General features: G+C 42.5%; 1 protein-coding gene across 1 annotated transcript in view; it reads left to right on the forward strand.

Moving 5' to 3' along the window:
- Positions 1-647: 647 nt before the first annotated feature.
- LOC307079084 (uncharacterized protein) overlaps positions 648-13,133 on the forward strand; it is a gene marked incomplete at both ends in the record, with an annotated part of 30,591 nt that continues 18,105 nt past the window's right edge. Inside the window, one exon of the mRNA XM_079741177.1 lies at positions 648-819. Within this exon, the coding sequence (XP_079597303.1) occupies positions 648-819 (172 nt within the window). The remainder of the gene's footprint in view (positions 820-13,133) is intronic.

Below are 13,133 nucleotides of genomic sequence, written 5' to 3' on the forward strand. Positions count from 1 at the left end.
AGTCATCCGGTCTCTTTTATATGAATCAGGGCATTCGATTTCACAAAAAAATATCTAAATAAATCTAGCCCTACAGGAAGTGATGTAATTGGTAGGTGCCCTAGGGGTCCCTAAAGACACTAGGAAGGTAGAGACCTAGGTCTGTTTTATATGAAAGAGGTCCTCAAGATAATATACAGTATTCAATTTGGGGTTTAGCCCTAAAGGAAGTAGTTCACACAGCATCATCTGATGCGCCATCTTTCCAACACATTGGAAATAAAAGGCATTGCAATCAATGATTTCAAAGTCATTGTAAGATAGGAACTTCGCCATTACACCCATCCACCATTTTTTTTACTCATTTTTATGTTCAAGCGCTAGAAATGTTTGCAAATTTACTGCAAAAAAAAATCGGTTTGAAATATCAGTTATCAGTCTCCTTATCAATAACTGATAATTGTTATTGGTATGTGGACAACAACCGGGAGTTGAAGTTTTTCATCCATTTTTTCTCTATCGGTTTCTATTGGTATTTTAAAAAAGTATTACTTCTGGAAAGCCGTTTTGAGACTTTGACTCACCAGTGTTATGCTGTCGCGGATGTCCATATCTGGACAGTCCTCGAGCGTTACAGGGGCGCTCCCTGGTGAACCCCCAAAGAGGACATGCAGCACAGCGGGACTGATGCCTGGGAGGCTGGGCCCACCGTGCAGGAAGGAGTGTCCGACCATCCGGCCTGCGACGGTGAACGCCTCACTGCTGACAAGCGCTTCAGAGGTGGAAGGAACCAGGTGGTCCGCCTCCCCTTCAAACACCTTAGTGAGGACTGCATCTTCTGTAGACCGCCATCATTAAAACTAAATATCTATCAATATAATCCGATATAATAATGATATGCTCACAAAACACATGGAATGTAACGTTTATCTACTTCATAATAAGTTTTCCATTTTCATCGACCAGTTGTGCATTTGAGTCGGTTGAAAAACCATAGTTATAAAAAAATAAGCTAACTATTGGGATGTAACCCATAATATAGGAAAACAATCAGAACAAATAAAGTTCCTACCTAAATTGAAATGCAATCCACTTCTTAGTTTGAAAATCACTGTTGAGAACAGGTGGCGGCAAACACTAGGTCCGGTCGCGCAGTCACCTGTCAGTGGCACAAGTTTCAACATATCATTTGGTACACAGTCACAAGCACAATGCCCAACAACCCACAGGTTTTAGTCGTCTGATATCTGAATTAAAGGGATTGTGAGTAGTACTTCACACTCAGCAATAAATATTATTTTATATGTTTAAGTCTTTCATGCAATATGTCGTTACATGCGTACACATATATAGCAAACATTCACACACGCGCACACTAACCTTTGAGTTCGCAAATGACAGGTGATGCCCACTGAATGCAAGGTCTCTTGTAGAATGTGATCAAGGCATTGTCCTGTTGCTGTCTCTCTTTCCTGACATCAACATTCAAATACAGGCTCTTTAAATGCCTGTTTCTTTGCAGAAGTTCCTTTGAGAACAGCCAAGCGGCTCTTGCTGGCTCTGACACTGAACTCCATTCTATAGTTTAGCCAAGAGAACGCAGAGTAAACCAACCAGACCATCATTGTTGGAATACACCATCTAGACCCCATCCCCAGAAATGTATACACATTATAGCTATTGATGATACAATTGATCGGGAATCAATCCTCATTGATTTCTTGATTTAAACTGATCCAAACAACAAAAAAGGTAACATTTGGGTGATTGAGCACATTCTACCATTGATTTAGGCTGGTTTCACGCAGTTTCAATGCAGATTTCATCGTGCACCTCATGCTGCCAATATAGTCTAAAGAATGTAGAACTAGTTTCATGTTTTTTTAATAAAACGTTTCGAAAGCATGGCTTGCTTTTGAAACAATGGCAGTCAATGGCTCTTTCAGGGGTAGGCTACTAATACATATTTAGCTATCTTATGGCTAATTATGTGCCAGACTTAGCTTAGGTTTTTTGAACATGTTGAACATACTAACTTTATTTCTAGTTATGACTGCAACAAAAAATATTTTTCTAGCATGTTGAACATAATGTGGATAATTTTGCTTAATTTAAAATACTTGAATATCAATCGCTGCTGACTTGCATGGTAATGCAAAAGCAGGACTAAACGATGCGATAGAAGAAGGGACATGCACACAAAAACCAACCATTATAAGGTAAACATATCTGACTTCAGCATTTCCACAGTTCCCTGCAGCTCGAAAGATCTAAAATACTTAACATATTTGACAAAAAAAACACTGCGATTACGTATGAGCACTACTCCCTTTAACACAGCCCTCAGTAAACAAATGTTTTTCGTTTTGTGCTTGCTTTGGTGCACTGTGAAACAAAACCACAGCTAAGCTTGTGAAAGGGCCCTAAACACAGAACCTCTGTGGTGTTCACCAATGTGAACAATCAAGGCAAAACATTGTAACCCAGCAACAACATGTTTTTTTAACAAAACATAATAATTCAGCATTCTTAGTACACAGGCCTACTTAACTTATCCTATCTCTTTAAAAGTAGGAAGTATTGATCCCATGTTGAATATAGACAAACAGGATGAACATATAATAAATTGAGTCAGCCAGTGTTGGTCTGTGCATGAGGCCCACATTCCTAGGAAGTTATTTACCTGCTGGCAAACTAGTTCCTTCTCCGCTCTCTTTGGTGATCTCCATTCTGCACTAATAAAGAACCCTATTGAAAACCATACATTTGAGGCAGATCATATATTAACCTGCTGGAAGACATAGTTATAACAAGTTATTTTAGCTACACACATATTCAAATTACTTAAAAATCTAAAAGTTCATCCTGAACACACTATATCTCAGAAAAGTATTACATCTAAAAAGACTTTCAGGAGTGACAGAAGACTATTAATAAGCTGTAGGCCTCCATATCACACTTGAATAGGTTAACTACAACAACACGCTGGATACATCTAACCATAAATGTGTACTGTGTGGGTTCCCTTACCTGACTCTCCAAATTGTGCTCTGAACATTTTGCAGTATTTACTGTTATTTTGGAAGGCGCCAGAAATGAACCCTAACTAGTTTCCCTTGTTTTGACCTGTTTTCTGCACCATAGTATGCAGATAGTTAGTCCCGCCCCTTCTGCTAAACCCCCATTGAACCTATAGGCTAGGAAAATTAGAATTGGAGTCAATGTAATGTAATTTATTATTTTCTGGTCCCTGTAATTAAATGCCTTGGATAACACATATGTTTTGTGTGAGTCTAAATAATATTTTTTATTTTTATGTATGATTCTTCGGCTAATGGCTGTGTTAAAGACGTAACGAGAAAGACTGTGACGTCACCTCATAACACATTCCAGACTTGTAGTGGTTATCGCCATGCTCAAGGCTTTTGTCCTTTCCCTGAAAAAAGGCGGTGAAGTGCACCAAAGACACAGCCAAGTTCCGAGCGGGATCCGTTTGCACTTGGTGGCGTATATCATACGCGTCGAGAGCAGCGAAGAATTTTAACAAAGCGCTCTCACACAAAACCTAACCGTACCAAACTTCTTCCCGCTAAATTGTATCATTCTTTGCATGAAAAATTATATTAGAAATTCACAGAAAACATATGTTGACATTCATGGCCCAATTGAAACAGGACCAGAAAATCCTTTTCATCTGGTCGCTAAATGCATTATGAGAAATCGATCATAACGGAAACGGAAGCATGCAACTACGTCATGTCAACGCTTTGTAGAGGATGTATTGAGAGGTTTTTTTCTCTGCTTTCGCCAAAACTAAAAGTAATAGATCATAGGGGCCACACTTGACCAGTACCAACACAGATGCACGCACAGACATTTGAAGGTCTTATTATCAGGAGAAGGCTCATTCCTTGAGGAAATGCTAAAATAGCAATCCTGAAACTTTATTTCTACAATGATCAGAACAAAAAAATATTAAATAAAATATAACTCCTTAACTCCTTGTAGAAATAGTCTTTATGTTATTACTTCAGCAGAACAGAGAGGATATTATTTAAATGTATATTATCTTTTTGATTGAACAATTGATGTAGCTTATCTATCTTCTAAATATAATGTCATGGGAGGACAGGCCTTGAGTTTTTGTGACGCGTACTCTGGGCGGTTGATGTTTCCGTTCAAGAGAAGAGCTGTGGATGGGGGAGGGGAGGAACGGGGGAGGGGAACGTGTGTCCTTCTAGAGGAACTGCATTCTGTTTGGATGCAAAAAGTAAGCTGGGAACCGCCTCATTTTGCGGTTTTACTTACAACTAACCTACACAATATAAACTTTATACTGACTCCTTTCAAATATGTCTGAAGTAGAACGTTTCAAAATAATTAAATCTTCCAATCCACGAGTCATTCCATTCAGGGCAATCTTTTGTTCAATCGTTTTATTCTGGTCCTAGTTTGGACGGTTGTCTACAACTGAAGCCACTAGAGGCTGCTAATGGGAGAACTAACGTCATGCAGGTGAAATGATTGGGTGAGAGTTTGTTAATTTAGCCCTCACTGAGCTGATAAATAATCTGTTCTGGTGTAAAGAGTAATGCATCTACGACAGTGTCAGCATTAAAATGATTTGCTAACTTCTGCTTTACAGAACATCATCACCGCTTCATAATTCATAATCACTAAATGATGCAGACTTTTGGGCAGTAAAGTTATAAAGGCAATTTTGAATGAGCACTACAATTGTAGTAATGTCCTTGGCCTGGACTGATGGTCTGTTTATTGATTGATTCTCAGGGTTTCTGGAACTGGTGTTGAACATCAACTATATTGCAGATGAGCTTTGTTGAAGACCTTCAATTTCTTTCAGTTTTTTTTTACATTTCTACTAGTGATGGGTCAGTCGCGATCGATTCGGTCAGAACAAACGAATCCCAAAGGTGAACGCGGGAACTGATTCCCAAAACAAGAGAACTGATTCTTTCTTTTTTTAAACATTTAACAAAAATATGGTCACATAAATAAAATATACAAAAAAACAGAGCTTCTTCTCCCCGCGACCTTATATTGATTGAGTCTAAAATGTTTTCATAGATTCAGCCAATGAGAGTACTACAGCAGGTAGCAATCGCGTTGCCATGGCACATGGGTAAACAAATGATAAGGCACCGCCACATAAGTTAACTAACAATCGCTGTAGGCTTCAATATCATGCAAGCACTTTAAGTTTTCTTTTTATTTTGTTCCACATCACAATTGCATGCTTTAATAAAGTATTGTTTTTACCTAGTCTCGTTTGGTCTAGTTGGGAATTCGCACAATGGTGCTTCACTTCTTATTAGCGCTTCTTGGAAGACGCCATTTAATTCTTACTCCACCCCATTATGTATTAAGGATATTTATGGAAAAAAGGCATGTATGTGCTTTATGTATATGCTTAATATTTACACTGGGTAATTTTGCCAGAACATTAGAAAGTAGTAGGCTACATGCATGTTGATAAACATTTATTCCATCATCTCCAATCCCTGTCAAATGACGTAACAGACCATCTGACTTAACGAACAAATCAAACGAACAAATCAAACGAACGAATTGTGATAGTGAACGGAACTGAAAGAACTGATTCCCAGAAAAGAATCGTTTTGCCCATCCCTTATTTCTATAGATAAAGTGATAAATATATGTATAATTTGTAATCGCTAGATTTTTTTTTTAACCGGGATGTTGCAGTGTTTTCCCTTTCAAAAACACACCATCCAAAACATATTTTTCAGATGAGAGATTATTTGAGAGAGTAATGACAAAAATTCAGATAAAGATAAAAACTGTTAAATGCTTGATCGTTTTCTTCATGTTCTTCCTTTATTCCCTTCGGTAGTCGTTCTGTCTTGCTTTTACACCATGCTTACACTCTAATGCCAGGATAAAGGGCGGAGGCCTATCTCTTCCAAAATCAGGGCATGTCAGGGGGAAACCCCACCTTCCCCCTCCACCACCACCACCACACCCACATCTCAGCTCTGGGAAGACAGTGGCACAAGTGGCCTTTTGTCACAGCAGCATCTGTCAAGCTATTACTCCCTTGAGGACATCAGAAGATTAGCTTTGACATTAACCCATCCCCCTTTAGACCCAGACCCAGACACACATGCACACAAACACACACACACACGCACGCACGCACGCATGCACGCACGCACGCACGCACGCACACACACACACACACACACACACACACACACACACACACATACACACACACACACACAAACACACCTAGAAACACACACATGAACACCCCACTACCCACAATCCCTTCGTTAGGAGTCACTTCCCGTTTCAAAATCTAGATGATAAACGCAAGCCATCATGTGATTGTGTGTTTGTGTGTGTGCTGCTTAAGTCTTTAGTGTTGAGACTGTCTAATAGGGTGCACAGATCTCCTCCCCTGGGGATTTAATGCAACAGACTCACGGCCAGCAGCCGTCATTGAGAGCCCCTGATGGTGGTCCACTTCATGTAAGTGATTGCTTCTTCCTTAAGTATAGATGTTGGGCTTTGTCTATGGTGCCATATTCTGTGCATGTGTGCGGTGGGGGTATGGCAGCACAACTGGTTCATCCCCGGTAAACAACATCTATACATTGTCAAAGTCAATATTATATAGAGTCTATATTCTTAAAAAGTTATTTCATTAGTGATTCATCTAACATGCTTGGACAATCAGTTTATTGTGGGAATTTGGGGAAGCATTTCCTCTCTATCGTCTTTCATTGTTGTGTATTTCTTCCTTCAGCGCAGACAGTCTGTGGTTTATTACTTGTTGATGCCCCCTGCTTCCACCAGTTCTCAGTCAAAACCTGATCAATATGTGATCAGCCAGAAAGCTGTTAGGCTGCAAGTTACTGCATGATGAATTTCACGGCCATTCGCTGGCTACACAAATACACTCAAACGTGTTTACACAGAAGGCACTATTATTGTGAACCTGAATCCAGCATTTGTGAATTGTCTACGCAATCCTTATTAAGTATTCAGTCCTGTCGCCTGTATGTGTGTACATTTGTGTGCGTGTGGTTGTGTGTGTGTGTGTGTGTGTGGTTGTGTGTGTGTGTGTGTGTGTGTGCGTGTGTGTGTGTGTGTGTGTGTGTGTGTGTGTGTGTGTGTGTGTGTGTGTGTGAGAGTGAGTGTGGGGCTGACGGATCGTAAGCCAGCACTGCAGTAATATGAGACCTCCCTCACTAGGGGGAAGAAGGCAAGCGATCCAAGTATCAAGGGGAATCTGACATCACATCCATCCGCGTGTGATCAGAAATACATTGAAAGGGGAGAGAAGATCTCACCTGTGTGAGGGAAGCAGAACTGACATGGATATACCTTTCTTATTGTTGCAAAGAACATAAACCATGTTTATACAATGTGAAGGTCCAAAAAGAGGAAGGCTTTATACAAAGTGTTAGTTGTGTTACAACAAGACGTTTCCCCTTTTGGCTGTAAATGCGGTATGGTGTATCGGTGGATGAGATACTCCTTCTGGCTGACTGCTAAATACTGGGGCTGTGTGTCCTTACTCTGCGTCACGAGCCCCGCAGCGGTCCTCTGCTTTGAACCAGGCTGGTTTGATGGGTTCACTGGGAGATGGTGGAGCATGTAAGCCCTACAGCCTGAGGAGATGAGAGATTTACAACGCGCCGCGGTCCAGCCGGGATGAGGTGGGACCACGGGACGCTGAGCCCAGCCCAAGGTCAGAGCGCTGGTTTATGCGACGGATCCTGTGTGCCACTCCACTCTGTGCACACGGATCCCTCCTCGGCGGGCACTTGGGAAACGATCGGCTGGTGTCCCAATTTAAACCTTTCCAGGGGTCATCGTCCCTGCCTCCACCCCCCTCCTGTCCTCCTGTCCTCCTGTCCTCCTGTCCCCCTGTCCTCCTGTCCTCCTGTCGCGCTGTCCTCCTGTCCTGCTGTCCCCCTGTCCTCCTGTCCTCCTGCCTCGCCTCCACCCCCTCCTGTCCTCCTGTCCTCCTGTCCCCCTGTCCTCCTGCCTCTCCTCCACCCCCTGCTGTCCTCCTGTCCTCCTGTCCTCCTGTCCTGCTGTCCTGCTGTCCTGCTGTCCTTCTGCCTCTCTTTCAGCCTTGGTGGACCGGTGGTGGGCTCCTGTGTTGGTCCCTCAGGGCATGTTCAGCATATAAATGCATCGGGTGTGTCTCACTGCTCTCATTATTTATCACAGTGTGTGTGTGTGTGTGTGTGTGTGTGTGTGTGTGTGTGTGTGTGTGTGTGTGTGTGTGTGACTGTGTGTGAATGGACAGTATATATGTACTTCAAATGGCGATCAGTATATGGGGGGACTTCGCATCCTTGTTACCCCGACCCACTCACCAGAGCGGAGATGGAGCTGGTGGTACATTCAACGCATGTGGCCAGAGGGATATTTAATCATTTTTAATGATCCATCATGACACATTTACTTTATAGGCGCTGACAAACACACGCACACTCGTGCGCACACGCACACCCGAGGTCCCTGCCGTGCTGCGAGTGCAGGCAGATCGGCGGGCACTACGTGCATCACGTGCACTCGCATCCTGCTAAATGGCCACCGGGCCTCTGCTTTAACTGGACTCATATTTCAATCCGTGAGAGAGGGGAGACGGCCAGCACGGAGCCAACAGGTCCATTACTGAGAGGGAGAGAGAGAGAGGGAGAGGTAGAGGGGGAGAGAGAGAGGGAGAGGGAGAGGGGGAGAGAGAGAGAGGGAGAGGGAGAGGGGGAGAGGGAGAGGGAGAGGGAGAGGGAGAGGGAGAGACAGGGGGGATGGAGATATCAATTGCAAGGGGATGGGCGAGACAGAGAGAGAGGGAGAGGGAGAAAGAGAGATGGGGAGGGGGAGAGAGAGATGGGGGGAGGTATACGAATAGCAAGGGGATGGGGGAGAGAGAGCGCAGAGAGAGAGAGGAGGATGCAGGCGTACTGCGGCAGCCATAGAACGGAGTGACGTTATCAAGGGTTAGAATGACACACACACAGGCCCGCATGGCCAACGCACTCCGACACACAGCCGGGCACTGAGGGGAACGTACTCAACACACTCGCGCACGTGGCTCCACGCATCTCCGCATACGCAGAGGGTGAGTGTGAACTTCACTGTGTGTTTCACACACTTTCACAGCATTTGTGCGATGTTGCATTTCAACTGTATTTTTGTTAGTTAGTGAATTACTTAGCTGGTTCTATTCTGGTGATGCGTGTCTCTTCAGTGGACTCTTTGCCGTTTTTCCTCATACTATGTGACATTAAGCACTGACCTCAGCACAGCTATGACCTCCTTCCTGAACGTATCCTCTGTATCCATACAATACGCCAACAGCATTTAAGAGTCTTTAACGGAAAGGGCGAGAGGAGGAGGATAGGAGTGGATCGATGGAGAGGAGAGAGGCGGCGCGGGGCGGCTTCAGAGGGAACAGAGCGGCGGGCTAGGTGGAGCTGGTGGGGGTGTGCAGGGTATCCCGTAGCCAGGGGTGACACGTGGGGTTCTGCTTGAGTCAGCAGCTGCTGTGTGACTCAGTGCAGCACGCCGGACCTGTGCGCTCACACACGCGCACACATGCACACACACACACACACACACACACACACACACACACACACACACACACACACACACACACACACACACAGAGACAGACACACAGACACACACACACACACACACGCACACACACATCCGAGAGAGCTTAGACAGAAATACCAGACATAAAGAGAGAGAAGTCCGGTCATTGTCGCTGGATTGTAGTGGCTGTAACTGGTAACTGATTTGTATCACTGATGATTGCTGGATATATGACTGCTCTCGGATGGTATCTTTGGCTTCATCTACTTCAACTTGTTTTTCAGGGGGTTTCAAATGTGGTGGTTGATGTTGAAAGGTGAACCTATTTTGTTTCCCTTGCCAATGGACTATCTAGGCTTCTGGAAAGCTTCTATTTATTAGTTGTTATTTAGCAGTTGTACTATTTAGTTACTATACTTCATGAGTCATTGTATGCCAATTGAATTAACATTCATATCAGTGACTCACGACGGCATATAAACAGTTACTCATTGTTTCAACCAGGTTTTTTTTTGTTTTTGAGGAAAAAGAGGTTTTCCTGTAAAAAGAAAAAGCGAGATGAGAGCACTGATTTAATTGAAGAAAGTGACTTTGAAAGGGAGTCACCTTCCCAATCTGATTGGTCGAAGACGCCGTTCCTGTTTGTCACCGCTTCCTGTCTCTGTGAATGGGTAGGAGGTGTGGACCAATGGGAGGGCAGCACTAAGGATGCAACAGTGTTCCAGGAAAAAATACCCCATTGTTTGAGAGACGCTGAAGGAGTGTGACCTCGCACGGACTGGACTGGTTCACCTAACGGCCCGCCAAGAGAGACAGAGACAGAGAGAGAGAGAGAGAGAGAGAGAGAGAGAGAGACATTATAAGGTAAGGTCACTTCTCTGCGCCTAGTGGGGTTGCCACCTGGCTGTTTGATGATCTTGTTTTGTGTGTTTGTTTGTGTGTGTGGGGGTGTGTCTGTGCACGTCTGTGTGTGTGTAAGTGAACATGTAAATCTTGACACATCTTGATTTTGTTGAGGTAAATTAGAATTTGATTTGTGTTTGTGTCAGAAGACACATAAGTCATTTCACCCTAACCCTACACTGCTTTAAGCCATTGGCTTGTAAACTGATGTTAGCATTGTTGTTATCTTTATATGAATATATTTATATATGAATATATCAATTATGTAATTGTGGGATTTACATAATGTGTATTTTGCTATGCGTTCAAGCTTAATACACACGTGTGCACTGACACATACGTATACAGAAAACACACACACGCACACACCGAAGTGCGCAAAGACACAAGCACACACACACAAACACACGCACATACACACATGCTCACACACAAAATAACCCCTCCCCCTCCCCCTCTGTTGGTATCTATTGATTCTGTGATGATGAGTCAGTCTGAATTCATCACATCAATTGCCTTTGTGTGAGTTTTTCCTTTTTTGCTGCAGTGTGCATTTGCATGTGTTTGTTTGTATGTGTGCAAGTGTGCAAGAGTATAAATATAGAGAAAGCGGGGAGTGTTTGTTTATTTGATGGCGTTTCAGATTAACATGTCTGTGTGTCTTTGTGTTAATATTTTTGTAATGAATGCAGTATGTGTGTGTGTGTGTGTGTGTGTGTGTGTGTGTGTGTGTGTGTGTGTGTGTGTGTGTGTGTGTGTGTGTGTGTGTGTGTGTTTTTGTTTGTTCATGTGTGTAGTGAGAGTTTGGGCATGTGTTTATGCATGTGTGTAAGCATGTGTGTGTGTATATGTGCCTGTCTGTCCCGGTTCTTTCTCAAGAGGTACCATCGTCTTCTCTTTCAGTCAGTTGATTACAGGAAACCGTTGGGTTTAATGGGTTCGATGCTGTGGGTTTGTTGACTTGAGATTCAATAGTGCAGCACTAACTTGAATAGAATAAATACACCACTATGGCCAGTAGATGTCAGTATAGTCTCAATTGAACCATGTAACACATTTGAACATGTGACGGGCATATCTCCTCCCATCATTCAAAAAAAGGAACCCACATACTACTCAAGGTGTGTTTTGCTATCAATTATATAATATCATAAAGTACATTTTATTGTAATATAATATAAAATACCACCATTTTTGGCAAAATAGCTTCGGTTTACAGGGCTTTCTTTCATGACGAAATCCATTTGACATAATCTCTTAACATCCCCTGATGACCACATGTGGAACTCACCAGCTCTTAGAGACCTTTAGGCTACATGAGCCCAGTGGGTCCCTATATATTCCCTTATCTTTTTACTCCTAATAATATTAAGCAGATAAACTCTACATCCACTGTCTTTCTCAGTCCAATTATACCACTGGACTTATTCATCCACACCCTCTCTCTAACATTCACAAACACATAAGCAACACACAGACCTGTCATACTGCACTCCACTTTACACAGCAAAGGAAAGATGAACAAGAAAAAGGTGGCATATAATGACTCTCTTAGAATCCTGCTAAGTACCGGAGGTGGGAAAGTGCGAGCAAGATGTTTGTGAACTGTCATGTTCCCACTTTCCAAGCATTGCTTAGGAATTTTATGTTTACATTTATGTGCAGGCTTACTTAGTCTAGGAATGGCATTATAAGGTCTTTGACGGACCCTAACCTAAGTGAAACAAGATATTCCTCCAGCCTTTGGAAATATTGGAACCAACATCTGTATGTATTTTAACCATTGAGCAGACATGTGTGCTATGTATAATTAGGGGTCCGAGCAGCGAAGCTGCTTGGTCCCCTATTGTTTCTGTAACGTTATTTTTTTCCCTCAAATTCTGTAAAAGTCATACTGCAGCCTATACCGTAAGTCAAAAACTCTTGACATTTTCAGGTATGGTTACCAATAACCCCCACTACCCATAAACCCACATTTGTGGTACTGCACCCAAAGGTGGCGCTATTATAAAAAAATCATGAATTAGGCTTATTTCTCCTCACCAGATTGACCTGGACTCAAAATTCTTTCAGAATATTAATCTCTAGAATCAGATGCATTTATAAAACCCTCTTATGCCCCAAAAATGTTTACTTTTCCAACAATTTCATATTAAAGCTGAACATGATAAAAAGATTCACAGGCTACAAAAATAATAAAAAATTGTATATTATATTATTGTATAACTACCATACGGCTATCATTAGGTGGATTCCGTTAGTGTTCTTGACTACAAATGTTTAATTTCCCCAGAATTTCAATTTTTTTTCAGGTATATGCTTTGAAGAAAGCCCTTAATTCACTTGAGAAATGTGTGCTTTGAGTTTTCTGGATGTTGTGTGCTTATCAGTAGACATTTTGGCCATGTGAATGAGGCTGCAGTTCAGGTTTATAAGTGGAACATCTTTCCTTAAATATGACAATTATATGTTATATTTATATATCTTCCATTAGTTTGTTCTTTACTTTTAATTTTGCTCGGACCCCCCAGTGTGTGTGTATGTGTGTGTGTGTGTGTGTGTGTGTGTGTGTGTGTGTGTGTGTGTGTGTGTGTCTGTGTGTGTGTGTGTGTGTGTGTGTGTGTGTATGCATGCGTGCGTGT

Source organism: Pollachius pollachius, assembly GCF_949987615.1.
Source record: "Pollachius pollachius genome assembly, chromosome: 8".
Lineage (NCBI taxonomy): Eukaryota > Metazoa > Chordata > Actinopteri > Gadiformes > Gadidae > Pollachius > Pollachius pollachius.